This window comes from Staurois parvus, unplaced genomic scaffold, assembly GCF_062004578.1.
Source record: "Staurois parvus isolate SC_StPar_1 unplaced genomic scaffold, SC_StPar_1.0 ptg000120l, whole genome shotgun sequence".
NCBI classification, from domain to species: domain Eukaryota; kingdom Metazoa; phylum Chordata; class Amphibia; order Anura; family Ranidae; genus Staurois; species Staurois parvus.
This window is the reverse complement of record NW_028317916.1, coordinates 6733691-6757701: the sequence shown is the minus strand read 5'-3', so window position 1 is coordinate 6757701 and position 24011 is coordinate 6733691. Positions and strand designations below refer to the sequence as shown.

At 37.8% G+C, this 24011-nt stretch overlaps 1 protein-coding gene across 10 annotated transcripts in view; it reads right to left on the bottom strand.

The window, feature by feature from the left end:
• The window catches only part of PTPRZ1 (protein tyrosine phosphatase receptor type Z1), a 299955-nt gene that overhangs the window by 46721 nt on the left and 229223 nt on the right, over positions 1-24011 (bottom strand). For 6 of the 10 annotated variants that reach the window (XM_089672116.1, XM_089672125.1, XM_089672126.1 and 3 more), the window contains 2 exons: positions 22107-22251; positions 14477-14568 (listed from right to left, as the gene is read on the bottom strand). In XM_089672116.1, coding sequence (XP_089528242.1) covers positions 14477-14568; positions 22107-22251 — 237 coding nt within the window. Of the gene's footprint in view, positions 1-13702; positions 13748-14476; positions 14569-22106; positions 22252-24011 lie in introns of all 10 variants that reach the window. The other 4 variants (XM_089672124.1, XM_089672117.1, XM_089672120.1 and 1 more) reach the window with 1 other exon arrangement.

Genomic DNA, 24011 nt, shown 5'->3' with positions numbered 1-24011 from the left:
CCATATTAGAGTAAAATCCCACCAACAGATTTTCCCTCTACTCTTGTTACAATGACAAATAGTACATTTTAGAATGCCCTTCACTATTTGTCTCAGTGGGACACCAGAACAAAAAGAAACAACATCTCCCAATAGAGACAGCAATAAAAAGGGTTTCCAACCCTTCTTCAGAAAAAATGCTTTGGCTATAGTTTGTGGAACTTTAGAGTAGAGTTCGCTGTACTAGTAGTGTTGACAGAATAAAATGCACTTTGCGTTCTCGACATCTGTGATATGCTAAAATGAGAACTTTATCATGCCGTGCTAATGTTTGCAAAAACTGCATTTCTGGGCTCCTGGCTGTCAATCATATTTGCATATGCATGTGATGGACAGAATTGATACTCCTTCAATTAGAGAGAAGTCTCTTGTGCCAACTTTACATTTCAATACATTTGGCCATAAGCACATTTTCTTTAGTGTTTGTGCAGCCAAAACATGCTTTGGTTTAAAATAGAGAAGTGAAGGTTTAATACCCATATCAGGTTATATTTTGCTGTCTTAGTCACATTAGGAAGATTTCCCTTCATTGCCTGTCCTGGAGATGTAATAGGCAATCCCTCAAAAATAAACAGAATTCCCATTTTAAAGAGTCAGAAGGACAACTGTCCATATTGCAGGGTTTTCCCTCACCTCTTCCTATAAAATGCTGGATTTCTCCTCCGGGACAAATAAAAGAGTAAATCTAGCCATGAGGTCTATTCTCTCAGGAACTAGGACAATTTTAGAAGGCTGACCCAGATATTTATATTTAAAAGTTTGTCTGACCTGACCAGTGGCGGACTGACCATTTGGAAACTCGGGCGCTGCCCGAGGGCCTGGGGTCAGTAGGGAGCCCCATGAGATGCCCCTGGTACCTTTTTTATTGGCTTTTTTGAGTTTGGGCAAGGACACAGGGGCCCCATGATCCCCTATTGCCCAGGGGCCCCATGAGTTGTCAGTCCGTCCCTGGACCTGACCCACTAGTTCAGTGATTGGACACCTGCTACAACATACATATTTAAAGTTAAGATTGCAGGCTGGCTGGTAAGTGAGCTGGGAATTTGTGGGTTTTTTTACACGCATCGCCCTTTCATGTGCTCCTTGCTGCAAAGGCCAGTTATAGATTGTGGTGGTTGCCATTTGTTTCTACTGTTCGTGAATTGGTGAGGGGATGCACTGGATACCTTTGTTGCCTCTGTGCTATTGCTGGGTATACAATGCATTCCTATACCTTTAAAGAGACTCTGAAAATTTATAAAGATAGGACTGCAGATATACTGGGGTGCCAGGAAGTGGCCTCTCCAGCTTGCGTAAATATTTGAAAATGTGTGCAAACTAAACCCTATGGTTTAACGTAAACTGTTAGATAGGGTAAATTTGGTTAGTTGCAGACTGGCTGGTAAGTGAGCTGGGAATTTTTGTTTGTTGTTTTTTGACATGGAAGGAAGGTAAGTATTTAATGCAGTACTCTGCACTCTTAGGGGGAAAATATTAAAAGACAAGTTCACTAAACGTTCAGAGTTTTTGAGTTTAGATATACTTTTAGGCTACATTCACATGGGCATAAAAAAAGTTATTGACCTCATTATGCATGTTTTTTTCTAGCACAAAAAGTACTGCGTAATGATCAGTTGTACTGGGTTTTTTTTGCAATACCTGCATCTGGCATATATGTATATGTTTGTCCCGAGATGCAGAATTTTGGATTTTTGTTATGGATCTGGACACAGTCCTTTTTTAAGCACCTTTCTAAATGCCTTTATTGAAAACAATGCAGCTGCATTTAGATCCGTAAATAAAAAACGATTGGAAATGCGTTTTTCATGGCCATGTGAACAAGGCCTTATTGTGATAACTTGATTCATGTGACACTAGCATAAACTTCTTACATGGGGAGGTCATAGTTTAGAAACTTGTCTTGTACTAAGTTGCACAGATGCATTCATAAAAAAAAGTAAAATCAGTCAAAGAACTAATCTGACAAGCACCTGCAATATATACTTATTACCTACTGTATGTAATGATTCATACAGCTAAACTAACAGTTTAAACCCCTTATGCATCACATCTTCTCCTTTGTACTGGATACTGGTTATGTGCTGAGGAGATTGGATGGGGTTACAGTGGAGAAGGGCTGTTTGCTGCTGGGAATTGACTTGGAATACTTCAATACCCCACCAACAACTAGAATCATTAACTTACCTGTTAGGATAATATAGCCGGCAGATTGATGAGTTTCATCAGTTTATACTGGATATGCTAAAACTGATTTTGGGTCAAAATTTCTTTGTTTTCTCAGAAAAGGTTTTTCACCAGGTCTGTGGTATATCCATTAGAGCAGCATACACCCTGTCTGATGCCTACCTTCACCTTGGATGGTGGGAGCAACTGGAGATGAATGACAGGCATGAGTTTGGGGAACATGAGGCCCTATGGCAGAGATCTATCAATAATGTGCTGATGGTGTGGAGGGGGGCACAAAATCAGTTGGACATCTTTTTTTTTGTCTGAGCTGAATATGAATCAGAGAAATGTCTGACTTACATACTCTGCTGACACTTAATAGATTGCTTTTTTGAAACTTGATGAAAATTTGGCATACAGGAGGGTTGTATCAAGATGCAGACTTATGTGCAGACATGGGGATATGAAACTATGGGTGGAACTGGAGAGGGAGATTGCCCAAGCTGCACTAGCAGGGTTACCCTGGGTGTGCAAGTTGCACACTGCCTGTTTAGCCTCACAACGGGTCATTAGCCCTGCACTAGCAGAGATGGACAGATGTTTTAGTCTATCTTCCATATCCGGCTTTCCTTCGCCGATGACACCAGTTATTGGCCACCCAGGCTTTTCCCTGGGCCTCGCAGACCCAAACTTTTTAAGACAGACCTTGAAAGGTCTACTTCGTACCTCTCATTTCCTTTGTCCTCCCACATGGATTCCCGTTCAGTCGCTATTTGGTGGACAGACGCCCATAACTTTAGACTATTGGAGAGCCCTTCAACTCTCCCATTTTTTAGGTTCTTTGCCTAGGCTGGAGCTCTTTCCTAGGTGGCTTCTCTCCTTCAAAGAACTGTGCCTACAAGATGGCCTGACACGTGGCACCCTGTTGACCTGCTATAAAATACTATCGGATCTCCATGCGTCTGCCGATCCCCCTTTCTTAGCGAAATGGGAATGGGACTTACAGATGAGTTTTACTATATCCCAGAAGGACCGCATTCTTCTATTTGCGCATAAGTCTTCCCTTTGCAGCAAATACCAAGAGTCTTCATATAAACTCAATACCCAATGGTACAGAACCCCATCCGTCCTGGCCAAACATTTCCCAACCATTCAGACTGGTGTTGGCATTGTGAATAACATCCGGGCACTATTCTTCAAATTTTTTGGGATTGCCCCAAACTTCAGTCCTTCTGGCAACCAGTGCTCCAACTCATACACAAATTTACGGACATATCTCTATGCTATCATGAATTTCTCCTTAAGCATCTTCTCAATGCTGCACGTGCGTGCGATGGGCTCTGTGGAAGCAACAGGCCCAGACTGTGACTCAATGGTTCGCCAGGGTGAATGACATCGAACAGATGGAGAATTTGACTTCTGATATCAGAGAAAAATCGGAAGTCCAGATGGTTTTATTGGGACCTTGTTCTCAGAGGATTACCTCCAATATGTTTAATATATGCAATTTCCACCTGAGCCATGGGCAATATGTGCTAGCTAGTTCTCCCCCCCCCCTTTTTTTTTCTCCTATACTATTCCTGTCCCTTTCTTTTCTCCTCTCCTATTCTTCCCAGAACGTCAGAAAATCTAATATACGCAGTTCCAGTGGAATTAGTATCGCAGTAGAATTCCCTACGCTCTGGCAATTTAATGGTGCTTCTGTAGTTATCCAGTGGGGGGCAATGTACAGTGTTTTTATTTATATGGCAGGTTTTGTATTTGCTTTTTGGTTAAACCACTATTGTTATGATTCAGGCTAATAACTCTCCATGTTGTTTCATTGTAACTGTTGCATACTTCTAAATAAAAAAAAAAGAAAAGATGCAGCCTTATCACAAACCTACAACAGCTAACACACTCCTCAATGTCAAAAGCCATCATCCTACAGCAACCATTAGAGTGATTCCGCATACTAATTCCCTCCAAATTAGGGTAGAAGGTTACCCTCATAGAAGGCTCAGGACAAGTACTTTTAGAGCTCTTAATGAAAATAGAAAAGATCTTGTGCAGTTAAAACAGCATCTGATGAGGGAAACTATTTTGCCTCAATATTTACACTGCTTGGTTCCCATTGGGACCATTTAATGTATATAGGATGCTTCAGCATCACTGATATATATAAAACAATTAATTCCCAAATGGCAAAGATTGTAGACCTTAGATCACTGATCACCGCACAATGGATGAAAAAACTTAAATATCATGTAGATAGATCTGGGGCTTAGCTAAATAAAATCAAATTATGTGGTATGTTGAAAAAATCAGGACCTTTTCTAATTGGAACGGGTCCTGATCCTTTGAAATTAATCTTTCATTATCTGCAAAAGTGGAATTTTTTTGATCAACTGCCTTTGTGGCAAAATATATGTTTGAAAGACTAAGCAAAGGTTTTGCATTAGGATAATTAAACCTATACATGATATTGCATCTAAAATCCTACCAGCCAACCCGCATAGCACTCTGAAACTTATCACAGTTCAGCCCTAGAAGTATAACGGTCAAGGGAATTCATCACTTGAATTTATCCTTAGACCAGGTGGTTTTAAACAAGAACTTTGAGGAAGGATTTGGATGTGAAATAATATTCTTGGGACCCTATCCCCAGGAAGTTTGAATGGAGATGGACATCCATGAGATGGACTTTGATGTTTTATTATGAGGTTTCTCTGTCTATGTCTGTCACACCATATAGTGTCAATTTAATACACATTTTCCTGTCCACCTGGTATGATTTTGTTTCCCCTGGAGGGTTGTGCTTTAATTTAGTGACAGTGCCTGTCTAGTTGTTACACATTAGTAGGCTTGATGTTTATGTAACCAGGAGACAAGGTTGGTCCCTGAGTGATGATTGTCTCATCTGGGAATTTGGTGAATGTGCCAAATCTGTATGTGAAGGTTTGATTTAACCCAGCCAGACTGATATAATGGAGACATATTCCTTTTAATTATGTCCATTTAAATGTGGGTGGGTGGATATGATACTGTGATTGAATATAAAGCACTTGATTGCCACAATGTCTGCATAGTTAGGGATGTCATTAGTTGCCTTGGTGTACAAACAACTAATGGCTCATATCCCTTGCACCCCAATATACTCTGATCAGACATCAGCCTGATTCTGGTGCTTCTAGTGCCTCACATGTCAATGCAATCAGCAGCTTGGAGGAGGACCACGCACAGTGAGTGAGGCCATCAAGCCTGGCCAACCTGATTACACTCTGGATGACCCCTGGCATCTCAGTCAACCTACCTTAGTAAAGTGGACCTAAATTGAAGGATAGATTTCCTTGTGAGTGATCGTTTGCTGGTTTTTAAGCCTTTTTATAGTTGCTGCTGTCTGCTGTCAAGTTATATGTAAGACCATGTGAACTTTCAAGTTTTATGATGTTGCTTCACCTAACCTGCTTTACCTTGCTCATACTGTATGTGCTGGATGTTTCTAAAGCTGGGTATACACCAGTAGAATTTCAAATAAAAATTGTACAAAGTTTTTTCAGGAAAATTTGTATGAAAATTCTCAGAACATTCGAACGTTCAAGAAAGCAGTTTAAGATTTAGTTTGCTTTTACCCTTCAGTTTTGGAATGAATGGACTTTACCAAATGAAAACTACACACACTGTTAGAAATTCATACATAAGAGAAAAAAATTTCTATCCTGTTCCTTCAAATTTTCTCATCACTGTGATGAAAACGTACATGGATTTGACCCCATTAGCGCTTAGAAAAAAAATTAACAAACGGTCTAACAACATTCTTACAACAAAAAATTTTGAATTAAATTCTACTATTGTATGCCCAGCTTTACAAGATGATGCCCAGCTTAGATTATAAAATACTAATAATATTTAGCACTATGACTGATTCCGCAGTTGATGTACTCTGACAAGTATAGTACATAGCCTGAAAGATGTAAGCTGGCCAGACATGGCATAGTTTGTTTTTTTTTTGTTCAGCAAAAACTGAAATGATTCCCCCATCCACTGGTTCAAGGTGGATGCAAGAATCCTCCTTGTTGTGCCATTGTATTCTGACAGCGGGACTCCTCCACTGCCAGACTATACTGATTAAAGCTGCAGTTGATTGGTCGCAGAAGCAAAATTTTCCAACGAGCTTGTTGATGAGAAGTCCATCATTTAAGATAGACTTCTCGTAAACAGAAATGGCCAGTCCCTGCTGAACCGGCTGAATTTCGATCCATATATGGCCAGCGTAAGTGTAGACAGAGTGCCCTGGCTATGCTTATTTCTGTAGGTTTTGTGATACAAATCTAAATTAAGGAGCATTTTAGTATGATACTGGTATAGGGTGTGAGTGATGTGTGTCTGGAAGTGTGACACAGGTTTGGGAGTCAATGTGGTTGATTTACTAAAATTGGAGAGCGGAAAATCTGGTGTAGCTGTGCATGGTAACCAATCAGCTTCTAACTTCAGCTTGTTCAATAGCTTTGACAAAAAACCTGAAAGCCAATTGGTCTCTTTGAAAATCAGTATGAGATTTTGCACGCTCTAGTAAATCAACTCCAATGTTTCATTATTGTATAGGTTGTATTAAAGTATACTTGTATATACAGTAAGCTTTCAATTGGACCTTTTCCTACCTTATTTTGAAAAATAGGTTTGACAAATACGCTTTGGAAAATAAACCTAAAAGCTGTATACAATTGAAACTCCAGCACAAAAAAACAACCTCCTGCATACACTAGTGCTGCTGACACTTACATGTGTTTCCACATACATACATAGTGATATCTTATGTGCAGCACTAATATAAGATATCAAACCTGAAAGCTGATTGGCTTTTTTCAGAGCTGTACCAGATTTTGCACTCTCCAGTTTTAGTAAGTCAACCTCAATGTTTCATTGGGGTACATTTTTATAGGGTTGTACATGTCTATTATTGTATAGGTTGTATTAAAGTATAGTTATATATACAGTAAACTTTGCATTCAACCTTTTCTGTCTTTTTTTTTTAAAATAGCACCAAACCTCAAAGGTTAGACTGTAAAAATATTTCCTTCTTCTAGCCACTTCTGGAAATGTTTGAATAATACACCAAAATAAATGAAGGTTAAAGTTGAGATGGATAATTATGAGGATGTTGAGAGGAGTCATTTGCTTTTCCTTGTTCGGTAGTCAGTCTGTACAGCTGAAAATTAGTTCTGCATATAAAGCAGACAGCATACTGCCTCCAATAAGGCATTTTAGGATTAGTTTCTAATAAAATAATCACAAGGGCTGGAATTTGCAGAAAAGGGTGTAAGTGTTTAAGTGTGTCTAGGGCCATGTTTCTCAAGTAATGGGTCGCGACTCAAAAATGAGTCACGACCAGAGGCAGACTGGGCCACGGGGCAAGTAGTTCTTGCACTAGTTTTCTGCAGTTTTGTTGCGATTCCACATACATAGAATATAAAGGAAATCGCACTGCAAATTGCAAGAAATCGCTGAAAATCTTCACAAGTAGCAATAAAGTCTTCAGAAATCACACCTGAAATCATGCTGAAATTGCACACAAATCGTGTGATTTTAAATCGCAGTGGTGTAACTGGTGACTAAAATGTTAAGACGGCTGGACCGCAACTACGATAATACAATATTTGTATTATTGCAACCAGCTGGTCCTATTAAGGTGGTACACATGATGCACTTACAAAGTGGTCCCACAGCCCTCGCGCACATTCCTCCTTCCTTCGCGGAAGCACTGGGAGGAGGTGACATATAACTACACTTCTTTCCAGCCAGCCAGCCATGCAGGAGGGAAGAAAAACACCACTGGATGCCAGGAAATTACTCCGCTAGGTACTTTTCCTGGCCTGCGGATATGTGATGGAGAGCGCATTTTGAAAGGATGAAAGAAAACAGGAAAGCGATGGTGATGGGAGGGGGGACTGAAAGTGTGCATGAAAGGGGAGGACTGATGTAAACCATGAAAGGGGAGGGCATGAAAAGCAGTCAAGGTGGGTGAGAAAGGGGGATAAGGAAAGAGCATAAAAGGGAAAAGGAAGGGGGCATGAAAGGGTGGGCTAAAGCAGGGCATGGAAGGGGGGATTGAAGGAGTGCATGAAATGGGGGGGGGGGGGGTAGGAGGGTGAAACCCTCACACAAATATTGCACAAACTTTATTTTTTTTAAAAAGCCACTGAAGACATTATTACTCTTAACTGGTTTCCCCCCAACCTACAGCAGAAATACTGCTACAGGGCGGCAGGGCTGCACAAAATTACATATAAATACATGATTTTGCATTTACGGGTAGGGGGCGCTGCCATTGACGGCTTCAGCTGTCGATCACCTGGTCCCGGTCAGTGATTCCCCGCCAACACCCAGTGATCGCCGAGTATCACTGACGGGGGAGAGGTCTGTATGTAAACAATACAGATCTCTCCCCTGTCAGCTCGAACACACTGCTTTGCATTGCTCTGCATAGTAGAGCAATAGAAAGCAATGTGCTTACACAGTAAAGCACACACACAGCACACAGTAAAAGAGCACACAGCACACAGTTAACCCTTTGATCGCTCCAGATGTTAACCCCTTCCTGCCCAGTGTCATTAGTACAGTGTCAATGCTTTATATTAGCACTGATCACTGTATTAGTGTCTTTGGGGATGCAGTGACAGTTAGCTAGTTCCCCCCCAGAGTCAGAATGCCTGCTGCAGTCCCAAAGTCCCACTATAAGTCGCTGATCGCCGCCATTACTAGTATAAAAAATAAAAAATTCCAGTATATATACCGCCATTTGTAGATGCTTTAACTTTCATGTAAACCAATTAATTTATACATATTGGGATTTTATTTTAGCAAAGACATGTGGCAGAATACATTTTGGCCTAAATTTATGATGAAATGATTAATTTTTAAAATTTTTTTACTGGACATGTTTAATAACAAAAAGTCAAAAATATAGTTTTTTTCTCAAAATTGTCAGTCTTTATTTGTTTATAGCGCAAAAAAACCCCGCAGAGGCGATCAAATACCACCGAAAGAAAGTTCCATTTGTGGGAAAAATTTATTTTATTAATGTATTTCAATACATTTCATTTGGATGCAGTGTTGCATGACCACATCAGTTAAAGTAATGCAGTAATTCTGGATCGAAAAAAATGGCCTGGTCAGGAAGGGGGGTAAATCCTCTGGAGGGCAAGGGGTTAACTTAGCATGTCTTCGAGAGAGTGAGAGGTAGAGGAGGCAGTGCTCAGCTTAATGTGCTATTAGTGTAAGGTAGAGGGGACATTGCTCAACGTTAGGGGGTATTGGTGGATATTTGTTATTTTATGTATACTTAAAATAATATAAATAAAAATATATTTAAAGTTTAAAAAAAGTGTTTTATTATGTAAAAGTATGTACATTGTAGAATACTGCACGTTGTTTTGTGGAATAAATTATAATGCTTCAGAAATTAAATTATACTGGGTCGCAACTTAATGACCAAGAACAAATGTGGATCCTGAGGTTCCACAGGTTGAGAACCACTGGTCTAGACTAGGGCATGACACTTCATTATGACTCTGCCTGTATTGTTCTATGTATTTTGGACTACAGGCTGTGTATTTTACTGTGTATGTGTATGGAGAATACGGAAACATCAAATTTGTTGTTTTGCAGTAGAAGTATGTGTGTAGACGTGATAGAGGTGCAAACTCGGTATAGAGTATAGGACCAGCCATGTCTAAAATGGTATGATTGCAACTTGAATATCCGACAACCAAGTATGTCAGGAGAGGAAAATAATGATTTTTTTTTCGAGCACATGTCTAGTCCAAAGACCAATATAAATTAAATTATCCTAAAGAACAAATTGTACAACAGGGGGGGGGGGTCAGTATTCAATACAGTTCTAGCATTTCTTTGTCATACTTTGGACTGAATTATATTATTTCTGCTTATTGCTCTTTACATTATAATATTCTTAAGCAATGATTTACCAAACAGCTGGATTTAGTGATGGTGGTGACAGATGCTGCCAGCTGTCAAAATACCGCATATAGGACTTTGACAGCTGAAGTGACCCCAGGTGCCAATTGAACAGTACTTCTGCTCTGATTTAATGAAAGCCTCAGGTATAAATTAGATGCTATTTTAGCCAATATGTCTTTGACACTAGTCGTACTTGCTAATAAAAAAGAAACAAAATAAACGACAGACTGGTTAAGTCACATACACCTGCCTTTTGAACACACTTCTCTTATCACATGAAAACAGCTGCATGGATACTATTTCTAATAATAAATATAGTATATGTCTTTGCTAAAACACCTATTACTAAGTAGCAATAGTCATGACTAAATACTGCATCTGCCAGTTATACCGGGTATCTATAGTAAAGTATAACCCTTTGCATTTTTGACCATTCAGTGTCCCTCTCAAAAGAGAATGCAGGTGCAAGAGGTAGTGGTTAGTTTATTTTAGCTCTGAAAAGGCACAGGGCTTTAGGCACAATATCTGGCTTGAAAATTATTGGAGGACATGTCTTGAAGGGAATTGCTATATGTATTCAGGGAATAAACAAAAAAAGAGGCAGTTTACAGGTCTCAAATGGTTCACTGATTTGGAGTGGACTCCAAATCCTCCAGCAGCCTAAAGGGTTCTTTCCCAACAAACGTCCCTACCAGCCTGGGAACAACATCGAGCCACCATGTGAGTACGAGGATTCTAAGGTACATCTTGGGATATACTGTAACAGCATTTGTCAGACATTTCTGAAAACTTTGTTGAATAACTTATAGTAGATGAGAAAGCTAAGTTACAATCTGGGTTTTGCAGCAGTCTTCATTTGTGATCATCAAGTTATTCCAGTTGAGCATACACCCATAAGATTCAAAGAGAAGGGATTTCTGAGAGTGACCAGTTGTGTCTCGGAACTGGAAACCAGTTAAAATACCGTACATGCTATGAGAAAGCAGGCTATGTATGCCTTCTGAGTCCCCCAAGGAATAGATGGCTTCAGTTGTGAGGTAAGACAAGAGAAGATACTACCCAACAGTAGTATGTTAGAGACCCAGAGAACCAAAGTAAGGAAAGATGAAATGTAACCCTGGTATCTTAGTACAGAACTTGTAAATAGATAAAGATTGTGAACCCTTCCACTTTACCAGAAAGCCTAAACTAAAGGCACGGGTGTGATGGGGCACCTGCAGTCAGTTCTTGGGCCCTCTTGGCCACAATCTATCTGTAGATTTCCGAAGGCCAACATCATGCGTAGCAGTTTAAGTACACTGTGTGTTATACACTAAAAATGTGTGTTAAGTTTGATGCCTATATAGCTTTAAGAAGGTTTAATGTGTATCTTTAAGCATTTTTGAACTTTTCGTAAAAACAGAGCAAAGCCTGGGTCAAGTAAAGCAGGGGGTTGAGAAAATTGCAGATAACAATATTGCAGAGAACAAACTCCTTGTGTGTGTGTTTTCTAAGTGTTTATTGAGCATTCTCATTGACTTGGATTATCAGCGTTTATGGAGTTATCAGCAAAGAAAATGCTGCATAGGACACCCTTATCATCATATGGTGCTGTTCCTCTAGTGAGCGATTATGTGCATACACCCAGGCACTTGCAGTATAAATATTGACACAATTTTTTTTTTTTTTTTAGCGTTTTCAAAACGCAAAAATACTAAACTGATGCCCCTATTTATGATCCCTTAAAGAAAGTTTTATATACGGCGCTTCACTTTACAATTAACTATACATGTTTTACTATCCCATGTCATGCAGACAGTACTCTAATCTTGCTTTCTTTACACAGCTTTTGTGTTAAAATATTATAGTTTTATTAGTAAATCTGATATATCTGAATCTGATAAATCTGAATCACTATTCCTTTAAAGTCTGAGGCTGCTAAAGTCAACTCCCAATCAACATCCACCATTTTAGCATTAGACTTGTCATAGTTTTGACTTCTTTAGAGTAAGTATTATTCCTCCTCTGTCATTAGAACTGATGTAAATTAGAGGCTATATACTATATTAACAGTTGTTTCTTGATATATAAACTATGCTTCCAAATCAAAATATCAACTATTTGCTGGTGAACATATTTACATCATTTAAAAAGTTTAAACAGACACATACATTATAAAGTAAATAGTAAGATATACATATTTTGAAGCTGATGACACGTTATGCAAATACACATAATTACTTAGAAAGGTATTTACATACAGTAAATACTGGCAAAGCAGTTATTCAGGTAGTTAACCACTTGAGCTCCAGAAGGTTTTATCCCTTTCATGACTAGGCCATTTTTTGCTAAACCACACTGCACTACTTTAATAGGTAATTGCATGGTCATGCAACACTGTACCCAAACAAAATTTATATAATTTTTTTTCACACAAATAAAACTTTCTTTTAGTGGTATTTATTCCATGCTGGTTTTTTTTCTTTTTTATATATAAATAAAAAAGCTTGACATTATTGAAAATAAAACAATTTTTTCATTATCTAGTATAAAACATACCCAATAAAAAAAATCAAATTCTCTATTAATTTTTATCTCAAATCCCAATATGTGTAAATTTATTGGTTTGCATGAAAGTTATAGCACCTACAAACTATGGTATATATGCTGAAATTTTTTTTTTTTTTTTTTTTATACTACTGACGGTGATTAGTGACTTATAATGAGACTGCGATAGTGCGACGGGCAATCTGACACTGATGCTGGGGGGAACTAACTGCCTCTGATATCACCAATGACATTAATACAGTGATCAGTGATAATATTATACACTGTCTCTGTACTAATGACACTGGCTGGGAAGCAGTTAACATCTAGGGTGGTCAAATGGTTACATTTGTGTCTAATTATGTGTAATGTGTGTAAAGTGTGCTGTTTTTTACTACTAGATTTCTAAGTTATTCATCCCTGTTTTGCAGGGATAAGAAACACAGAGATCATTCCTTTTGTACAGAGCTCTGGGCTGTAATTGTACACAGCTGATCAGCAGGTTCCAGCTGTGAATCATTGGCTAGAATCTGCTGATAGGCTCCCACTGTGTACAATCATAGCGGGTGCCGGATTCAGGGGTGCACATGCAGAATGCGGAAGTAGGCAGCAATGTACAGGTACGTCGCCTTGCCTTTAGTGGCTGCCCATCCGTAGTACATTGCGAGTGGCGGTAGCTAAGTGGTTAAATAGTACATTAACACTGAAAATGTAATGGTATGCGCATAAACCTTGGACACAATTCTGCTCTTTATACAAAAAATATTTAATAGCTCTGGGGAAACATCTGTAATCAGACATGGCAATGCTAAATAACTGAAAGGCAGTAGAAGCTGTTAAAGCAAACAAAATCTTAACATATACTGTATAAAAAAAGAAGATAAAACACATTATTATAATATAGTTATATATATAGTTGCTCCTAAGGCAGTAAAAGATATGGCTATTCTACATTCTAAAGACTCCACAAAGGAAAAGGTGATATCAGCTTTACATAGAGAAAACATGTTACCTTCTGCTAAGAGGGGTTCTTTACAGGTACAATCAATAGTGGAGCCTAAAGAAGGATAATTGTATTAAATTTAATGTTATGCACAGAGATAACTGTTAAATGCTTATATGGATAAATATTGATCCAGAAAATTGATGTGACAGGCCTTGTGGGTCAGGAAGGAATTATTTCCCCCATAATGCGAAAATAGTCAACAGTTTCCAGGTGGATTTCTTTTTTCTTTGACTGGGCCGAAACAACAGGAGTTAAGGTATCTATGACATTACAAGATGTGTCTAAAGTCATTCATGCATCACAGTATACAGTTCAAATGTAAGATACAAGCTCACTGTTCAGTAAATAATTGGTAACTATAAATTTTAAGGGGTCTTATTTTAGAATATATCTACCACTTTTGTGTACAATGTAGGATGTCAGGCATATTTTATCTCATGCAGGTATTCCACTACAAAGGTTAGTTTGATATGCTATTTATATTTACTGTATACATTCATAAGCAGTCATATCTTCTGAAGAATCTGCTATATGGAGGTTATGCTGCTTGTAAGAACTGACACAAAATACAAAGGTATCCTTTGGTTACTTTTTTTTAAATTGTTGCAAATATTTTATTTATATTCATATCAAATAGGAAGATGTACACGTGGCCATGGTATACCAAAATCCCCTCCCTCCCTCAGCTTATGTAAATTTAGAACATTAATAAACAGCAATATACAGTTTTGCATGTGTATAAGTATACAAGTAACAGTAGTACACTATCAGAACTCTCACCTGAAACAGGAAACACTGGAGCTGGAGGGTTGGAAATGACCCGTGGTGATGTGCTATCCTCCAAGTAAAAGTGGGCAGTCTGAAAACATTTCCTGAAATATCATAAGCACTTAGTTATATAAAGGGTGTGTAGGCCAAAATTTAAATCTAGGAAATCAAAACAGAGAATTACATTTCAGAATAAGTTTTCACTAGTAAGAGGACGTGAAAAATGGTTTTGCCCATTTATAAATAAGCCCTAAAGTAATAGAAAAAATATTATCATAGTTATTAATGTATTTTTTTAAATTACATTGATAGCACAGGTTAATAAATATTAATGATGGAAATATTCTAATACTTTTTTTTACCTCATTCTAATGACACATCTCTTAGCCTAAGAAATTGTAATTATTAGAATAAATGATTTAACTTTACAATTACATTAAAACTTTGTATAAATTATTTTATCTCTTTTGTCTACTTGGATACACTTGGAAACAGGATCTTCCATCCATGGGAATGAGTGCTAAGCTTTTGCATGCTTTAATAAACTTGAGACTGATTTACTAAACGATAGATTTTTTTAAGCTGCGCAGTGAATCCATGTTTAACATGACCATCCAAGCATGTACCGTCACTCCAATAAGAATGATTGGTTTTGATCTGAACATAGGCTTAATAACCAAAATAAAAAGACAAGCAGTTTTTTAAAATTAGGTTTTAAAAATGAATTAAAAAAAAAAGCTGTTTCTTTATCATAATGTACCGATGGTATTAATAAATTAATTTCATTTTATTCTTCAGTATATAAATATTTGGTGATAATCCTTCACATTGCTAATTATTGCTATGACAATAGATATATGAACCTGGGATCTACTCAATAGGAATTTACTGGGGTAATATATTGAAAATAATAATATTTGTTAGGGGAAACCTGAGGTGGTCTACATATGGTTTTTACTTCAGTTACAATTGTTGTTACTTAATGTTGCACTTTTTTAGATCATCCCAGTTGTTGACCCCTTTTGAACAAATGCTGATTAGCAATCATTTATATCTCTTTGTACTGTATGATATGTAGATATGTAGACACCACATTCCACCTTAGTGGTAGACCCAAGCATACAATATAAAGAATTTTAGAGGTGTCAATGTGTTGTTGTTTCATGTAATATGTCTAAAATACTAATTTTTTATTTACAGTCTTTACAATCTCAGACAACGCTACATTTGCATGGATGTTAAGACATAGGAGAAGTCACAGGAAACTTGGATTGTGAAAATCAAAACTCTCATGTGATGCTTACGGTGACATGCTTTCTCAGGAATTTTCAATCAATTTGACTGCAACCACCAAGCAAATTTTCTGAGCATTAACACCACTGTGGCCAGGTAAATTTTTATTACAAGTCCAATTCCAGCTGCTATGAGCAGGTTGACTTTAAGGTTTGTTGAGAACTAATCAGAAAATATAGCCCCCTCCTCCCCTGAAGAAACCCATCTGGGTGAAACATGTTGGAATCTTGCTTGTAGGTTATCCACCAATATAATGTCGCCATTTAATGGGCACCACATTGGAAATGTGGGGTAGAAACACCATTATTTAGAAATATATCTGACAGAGTTAATTTTCTGTAACATTTATTATACTATGTGAGAAGTATTTTTAAGTTAGGGATTATGTACACCTTTGTTTTATAGATTTATGAAATAAAGGAAAATGTTTTTTTAAACAAGTGTTTTGATGTTCTTTCTGAGAGAACACCCACCACCCAAATCCTTTCTCTGGAGTATTGCGGTTTATTCCACTATTCTAATAAGTGATGTTAAAAAGATTGATGTTCCATCTGCAGGTATATCCATACACTCTTACATATTTGAGAACTTTCCAGAACATCTTTTTATCATATTATCATTTTTATCATATTTTACATTGAGATTGTAAATAAATATTTATGATTTTAGACATACTGTGGTTCTTACTTGGAACAATTACATACTTAAACATTTTAAATCCCGTACATTGTCTGTTTGGGTTTATTCCTAACATTGTCATATTGTTTCAGTTTGATGGTTAATCAATCTCAAGTGTTGCAGCAAGCACGAATCACCCTTATTTACTAAAAGTGAATGCAAAATGCTCAGGTATATCACACTGTGCATACAAACGAAACCAGAGCTCAAATCTTCATGCAAACTAGAAGGAACTATGAATGCCAAACGTTGAGGTGCAGCCCTTCAAAGATCGGGAAATCTTGGTACTGGTAAACAAAAGCAAAACAGGACGCACTCCCATCGTGCATTAACATGGTAAACCACACATTTATTTAATTAAAAAAAAAAGCTCAGAAGAAGGGAGTCCGTCTCCCGAAACGCATTAGCTTATCACAACAAGGGTATATCATTCCATTGGACTGACATTACGGATTTATCTGTTCTGTATTTATTCTCTTTGATTTGTGAGTATACATCTATATGTTTTTTAATTAAATAAATTTGTGGTTTACCACATTAATGCACGATGAGAGTGCACCCTGTTTTGCTTTTGTTTGCCAATATCACACTGTGTGACAACACACACAGTCAAGTACACCGTCCCCTGAATGTTCCACTTATTGACAAGTGTACAACACCTTTCTAATTATAAAAGAAAACATTTACAAGAGTAATATTCACATTCCTTTGTGATGCTCAACATCTGAAATTAGAGGTCAGTGTGCCAAAAATACTAAAGAAATACTATTTGTTGTTACTAAAATTGGATAGTGCAGTATCTGGCGCAGCTCTGCGCAGAAACCAATCAGCTTCCAGGTTATTTTGACAAAACTTAATTGAACAAGCTGAAGTTAGAAGTTGATTGGCTACCTGGCACAGCTACACCAGATTTTGCACTCTCTAGTTTTAATAAATCAAACCCACTGTATATGTATATATATATATATATATATATATATATATATATATTTATGTACCATGGGGAAAATAATTATTTGATCCCCTGCAGATTTTGTAAGTGTGTCCACTTACAAAGAAATGCAGGGTCTATCATTTTTATCATAGGTGTATTTTAAATGATATGATAAAAATTATAGACCCTTCATTTCTTTGTAAGTAGGCAAACCTGCAAAATCTGCAGGGGGATCAAATCATTATTTTCCCCACTGTATATATATATATAAATATATATATTCCTGTACTAGGTCTCCTCTTTAGCCACTCTGGCTGCTATATGTAAAGATATGTAGAGGCAAAATTTTCTCACTGCTCACTGCATCTGTGGAATGCAGGAATGCTTGTACATGGAACTGTGATGAGGTGACCTTTAGGGCTTCTTGTTCAAATTACTAACACTATTTCCATTTCAGGCATTAAAAATATTATGGCAAAAAATTTACCAGTTACATTTGCCATATTAGAAAACAGGGTGTTACAATCAGTAGTATAGGTAGGAAGCCCCAGAAGTCACTTTCTTAGAGTTCATGCCCTCCTAAAACACTTCTCCAGCTTAAGCCCCTTTGCCAATTCACCAAAAAAGGTTGGAAATCTACCAAACCATCGGGAGGTTGTGGGTACTTTGCACATACACTTTCATGCAGACAGCTAAGCCTGCGCATCGGGTGCCAGGAAGCCTGAATCGCATCAATATCCAGCTCCAGTTATTTGGGCTCATCTTTTTTTGGCGACTTCTCCAGTGCTGAAGTGAATTTGGGGTAGTACGAGATGATAGCAGACTATATGCTCATTACCTACTTGCAATAGGGATATTAGTCTGCATGCCTGATATTTTTTAAATTGAACTCAACAACACCACTAAGAACAATGGACTGGATTAACTTAAGGTAAATAGCGTGTCCAGGGGGTAATGAATAAGCGCTGCCTTTAGCGTGAAACGCATTTACCTGCCAGTCTCCCACTGTATTTCCACTGTCTGTATTGGTTTTATCTTGGTTCAATAAAGTGGATTGTTTGGAGTGCAGCCGATTGGACGTCCTTTGTTCTCATCTATGCAGTGCATTAGCTGGGCTAGCACTTACAGGAGGAGTTGTGCTTGGAGATTGGGAGTCTCTCTACCTTGAGCAGCGGTAAACATAAATAGGCTGTTCACTTTGCAAGGAAATGTTCTCTTTGTTTAGTGATTGAGGTGGGCTCCGCTTTTTTCCATCATCCACTCATGTGCAAACAAAAATACAACTTTTTTTTTTCCCTGAGAATGACTGAGTATTCTTTGCAAAAGTGTGTGTTCACCACATTCACTACGCTGTGGGAAACTTCCTTGCAAACTGAACAGTCTATTTGCCACTAGTATATCAATCCCAATGTGTATAAGTGTGTCTCTATAGGGAATAATTGTAATCTTCTACATCAGACTGGTGTATGCAATGTAAGTAAAGGTTTTTAGTCACTGTGCGGTGATTGTAACTTTTTCTTGGCTATAAAGAAGATACATAGTACAGTAAACACCATTCCCTATTGATGAAAAGAGCCCATTTTAGATGTTGCCAATTGTAAGTTGATTTGGTGAATTTGCTCGTAACGCTTCCTAGCAAGTATGCTATATATTAAATAAAATATTCGATGGTAAATGCGCTTCAAATGCACAATAAACATGTGTGGTGAATGTGACATTCACTGAATTATTGAAAAAAATTTGGAGGATGAAAAAAAAATAATTATTTAAAATTTTCTTTTTCAACTAATAAACGGCTCTGCTGTTTAATTTAATTATTTATTTGACCAAAAACATTCATATGACTAATGTAATCAAAACATAAACATTTAACTTTTATCATTTCTTGAATACCCATTCAAAGGATAAAATAGTTTGATCACTGCCATGTTAGAGTAAACATCATTCCATGTGCTGCTCATGGATGAAGCTATGTACATAATCCCTATCAATTAGGATGCAGCTACTTTATATAAACTCAATGTACAACATCTGGTTTTGCGATTCTTGTAGGCAGGTATTTCCATCTGTTTGGTATAAGAGGTGAACAACATCAGGCTTATGTGTTAAGTGTGAATTACTAATTATCACTTGATTAAAATGATGAAAGTGCTGACTGCTGGAAACACACAGGCATACAGTAGTGCCTATCAATCAATAATGTAAGATATTACCAAATCTGCATATATCAAAGGGACAAGGGTAATTGAGACTGATGGATGCATGTGTGAAAATTGTAAGTGTCTGCAAAGCATCAAGACTTTGCTCACATCAAAACCCACCAACAATGTAGAAATTTTAGATTATGTTATGAAAAACCATATGATATATTATTCTCCTTGACTGGACCAGAATGAAAAAAGAAAAAGGCTAGTAAACAATTTTTTTTTGTTGGATTCATTATTCATAGCATTATGGATATACGTACATCCATAGCACTATAAGCAGCACTTTAGTTCACATCTGCTTGCACATCTTGAAGTGTTTTAGTGCATGTACTGCTGAATTTTTAATGGATGAAAGCTTTGTTATGAATGTAAAATGTCACAAAAAATTTAAGATAAGTTTTAGTGCACACTATTAACTAAAAAATGCTAAAATATGATCAATCATTTAAATTTTTGGCAAAGCTATATAGCGTTCTAGAGGAGATTCACTGCTATGGGAAGTACAATGGACTGTTAACGAAAACTGTTAGGATCCTAGGTTCTATATATCTCACTTTATTGATCTAGCTGTGGATTCAATAAAATATCATTAAATACTTTTTTACATACACCTAGCACGTGTATCTAAATTTGTCTTGACATCAGCATCCTGTTACACTCTAAAAATCAGTACTTACCCTAGGTTCACTCCTAAGCATTTTCCGCAGTGTTTTGTGTTTTGCAGATACGCAGTACAGTATATTTAACATGTTTTCCTATGGGACATCTCCATTTTCACCCAGTGTGTTTTTTAGAAAGGAACAGGGACTTTTTTAAATGCAAAGAGTTGCATTTTTGGTTCTATAGACTTCAATGGAACCGCTGCAGAAAAGCATGCATTTTTGCTGCGTTTTGCGGTTTAAATATGCCTAGTAACAAGGATCATGTAAAAAAATTAAAAAAAACCCTGCAAAATGCATCACAAAGGCGGCAAAAACACGTAAAAAAACTCAGGTGCAAAAACGCAAAATGCAATGCAGAAATGGGTCAAACACAACCTGCATAGGTAAGAACCTAGCCTTTGTGAGGGAGTGGAAGTGGTTGATATACTAAAACTGGAGAGTGCAAAATCTAGTGCAGCTGTGCATGGTATCCAATCAGCTTCTAATTTCAGCTTGTTCAATTAAGCTTTGACAAAGAAATCTGGAAGCTGCTTGATTTCTATGCAGAGCTGCACCAGATTTTGCACTATCCAGTTTAATTAAGCAGGCTACAGACGGAGAAAATTTAATTTGCTCAATTCCCCCATCAACACAGATAGTGTTGACAGGGTAATCCCTCTTGCAGAGCCATTGTGTACTACTGGAGGGGACGGCTCAGGAGAAAGTGATTATTGCTAGTGGCTGTAACAGCCATTAGTTATAATGGCATGTAAAATCTGGTGGGTTGGTTGTACCCAAGTTGATCGACTGATCACTTGGGTACATTTGGCCTGCCCATTGTTCAAATTTTGCCAGGTTCAGCAGGCACCGGCTGAAATTGTATGGGCAGGCTGTATGATATGAAGAGATGTGAACCATCTTTGGACAACTTAAATCAACTCTGAAGTATTAGCACTCAGCCAATTCAAAGTTCTTTTAATTTAGTCTGGTAGCTTCCCGATAAAAGGAGAAATAAGAGTGAGGATATTATCAGTCTGCTGCTATCCCTTAGTTGTCAAATCATAGGCAGAGACAGGTTCTAGAGCAGTCTCTATAGCTTAGCTGAAGTGTAGTTTGCAGATAGATCTCAAAGAGTTAAGAACTTGGCTGCCCTATCTGGTAAGTTCACCTTTCATACCATGTTACATTTTACACCCATATTCAGGGTGTAACATGTAACGTGTTATAACGTTTTATTAATGCACTGGCCCCCGCTCACTGTCAAATTTAAAAAAAACGTGGCCGGATGGGCTCTGCTTGCCCGGCCGCATCACTCATTCACAGTCTTCTGTGAATGAGAAACTACAAGTCTGAACAGCCATAGCGCCATGGTAGTTCATTGATTCTTCCTGTCACATACATCATGTAGTGGCAAGCAGATATACTGACAGATCTGTAGGAGTACTACATGGCACCAGCGATCTGCTGATCGCGGGTGCAATGCTTTACAGGCTCCTGCAACCAAAAATAATAAATACACATTTTTTTAACCTGCAAAAAAATGTGCATTTATTATTTTTGGTATAAAGGTGAACTTATCTTTTAAGATATCCTTAAGGGTCCAATGCTATTTTTCTACTTTCTTCAACTATCTGGTAGCAGAGACTGGTTGAACAAAATAACAAATCTTTGGCAAGTAAGACATTTCACATAGATGAAGCTCAATTCTATATTTAGCTACTTGCCTAAAGCTTAGCTTGTTTTCAACCCTATTTTATTTTTATTCATGCATTTTCAGTACATGTGTATGTTGTATAACATGAACAGGCTTCATAAAATATTATTTACAACTTATTTACACATTTTATTTAAAGCTTATACAAACATAAGTAAGAAACTAGAATACTTACCGCCAGTATATAAGAATACCAACAAGAACCACAAGACAAATAAAGGTCAAGGATGACACGACCACAAGTGGTATAATTGTCTTCTCTCGTGATTCCAGACCTTCTGCTAGACCAACACGAGACTCATGGCTACTATTACTTGCCTCTGTAGTCAGAGAAAATGGAAATCATCTATATTTATATAGTAGCAGAAATACATTGTCAAACATGTTTGTGTGTAAGTAGATTTATCAAGCAGTGAAAATACTTATCTTCCTAGGAGTAAAGAAAGTTGTATTGAATGTTCTCACTCCTTGGTAAATGACTCTTGTAACTTAAAGATGTTTGCTTAGGTGTCTAATGTGCTTATGTCAGGACAACAGCATCTACACTGAGCGTAAGACTTTCTGATTATGTTTTCTACTTACCTTCTTCTACATACAGTCATGGCCGAAATTGTTGGCACCCTTGATATTTTTCCTGAAAATCAAGTATTTCACACAAAAAAGGTATTGCATTAACACATGTTTTGCTATACACATGTTTATTCCCTTTGTATGTATTGGAACAAATATAAAACAGAGGCAGAAAAGCAAATATGACATAATGTCACACAAAACCCCAAAAATGGGCTGGACAAAAGTATTGGCACCCTTAACTTAATATTTGGTTGCACACCCTTTGGAAAACATAACTGAAATCAGTCGCTTCCTATAACCATCAATAAGCTTCTGACACCTCTCACCCGGAATTTTGGACCACTCTTCCTTTGCAAACAGCTCCAGGTCTCTCTTATTGGAAGGACACCTTTTCCCAACAGCAATTTTAAGATCTCTCCACAGGTGTTCAATGGGATTTAGATCTGGGCTCATTGCTGGCCACTTCAGAACTCTCCAGCGCTTCTTTGCCATCCATTTCTGAGTGCTTTTTGACGTATGTTTGGGGTCATTGTCCTGCTGGAAGACCCAGGATCTTGGACGCAAACCCAGCTTTCTGACACTGGGCCCTACAGTGCGACCCAAAATCCTTTGGTAATCCTCAGATTTCATGATGCCTTGCACACAGTCAAGGCACCCAGTGCCAGAGGCAGCAAAACAACCCCAAAACATCATTGAACCTCCACCATATTTTACCGTAGGTACTGTGTTTTGTTCTTTGTAGGCCTCATTCCGTTTTCGGTAAACAGTAGAATGATGTGCTTTACCGAAAAGCTCTATCTTGGTCTCATCTGTCCACAAGACGTTTTCCCAGAAGGCTTTTGGCTTACTCAAGTACATTTTGGCAAACTGTAGTCTTGCTTTTTTATGTCTCTGTGTCAGCAGTGGGGTCCTCCTGGGTCTCCTGCCATAGCGTTTCATTTCATTTAAATGTCGACGGATAGTTCGCGCTGACACTGATGCTCCCTGAGCCTGCAGGACAGCTTGAATGTCTTTGGAACATGTTTGGGGCTGCTTATCCACCATCCGGACTATTCTGCGTTGCAATCTTTCATCAATTTTCCTCATCCGTCCACGACCAGGGAGATTAGCTACAGTGCCATGGGTTGCAAACTTCTTGATAATGTTGCGCACTGTGGACAAAGGCAAATCTAGTTCTCTGGAGATGGACTTGTAACCTTGAGATTGTTGATATTTTGCCACAATTTTGGTTCTCAGGTCCTCAGACAGTTCTCGTCTCCTCTTTCTGTTGTCCATGCTTAGTGTGGCACAGACAGACACACAATGCAAAGGTTAAGTGAACGTCTCTCCTTTTTATCTGCTTTCAGGTGTGATTTCTATATTGCCCACACCTGTTACTTGCCCCAGGTGAGTTTACAGGAGCATCACATGCTTGTAACATTCTTATTTATCCGCAGTTGTGAAAGGGTGCCAATACTTTTGTCCAGCCCATTTTTGGAGGTTTGTGTGACATTATGTCGAATTTGCT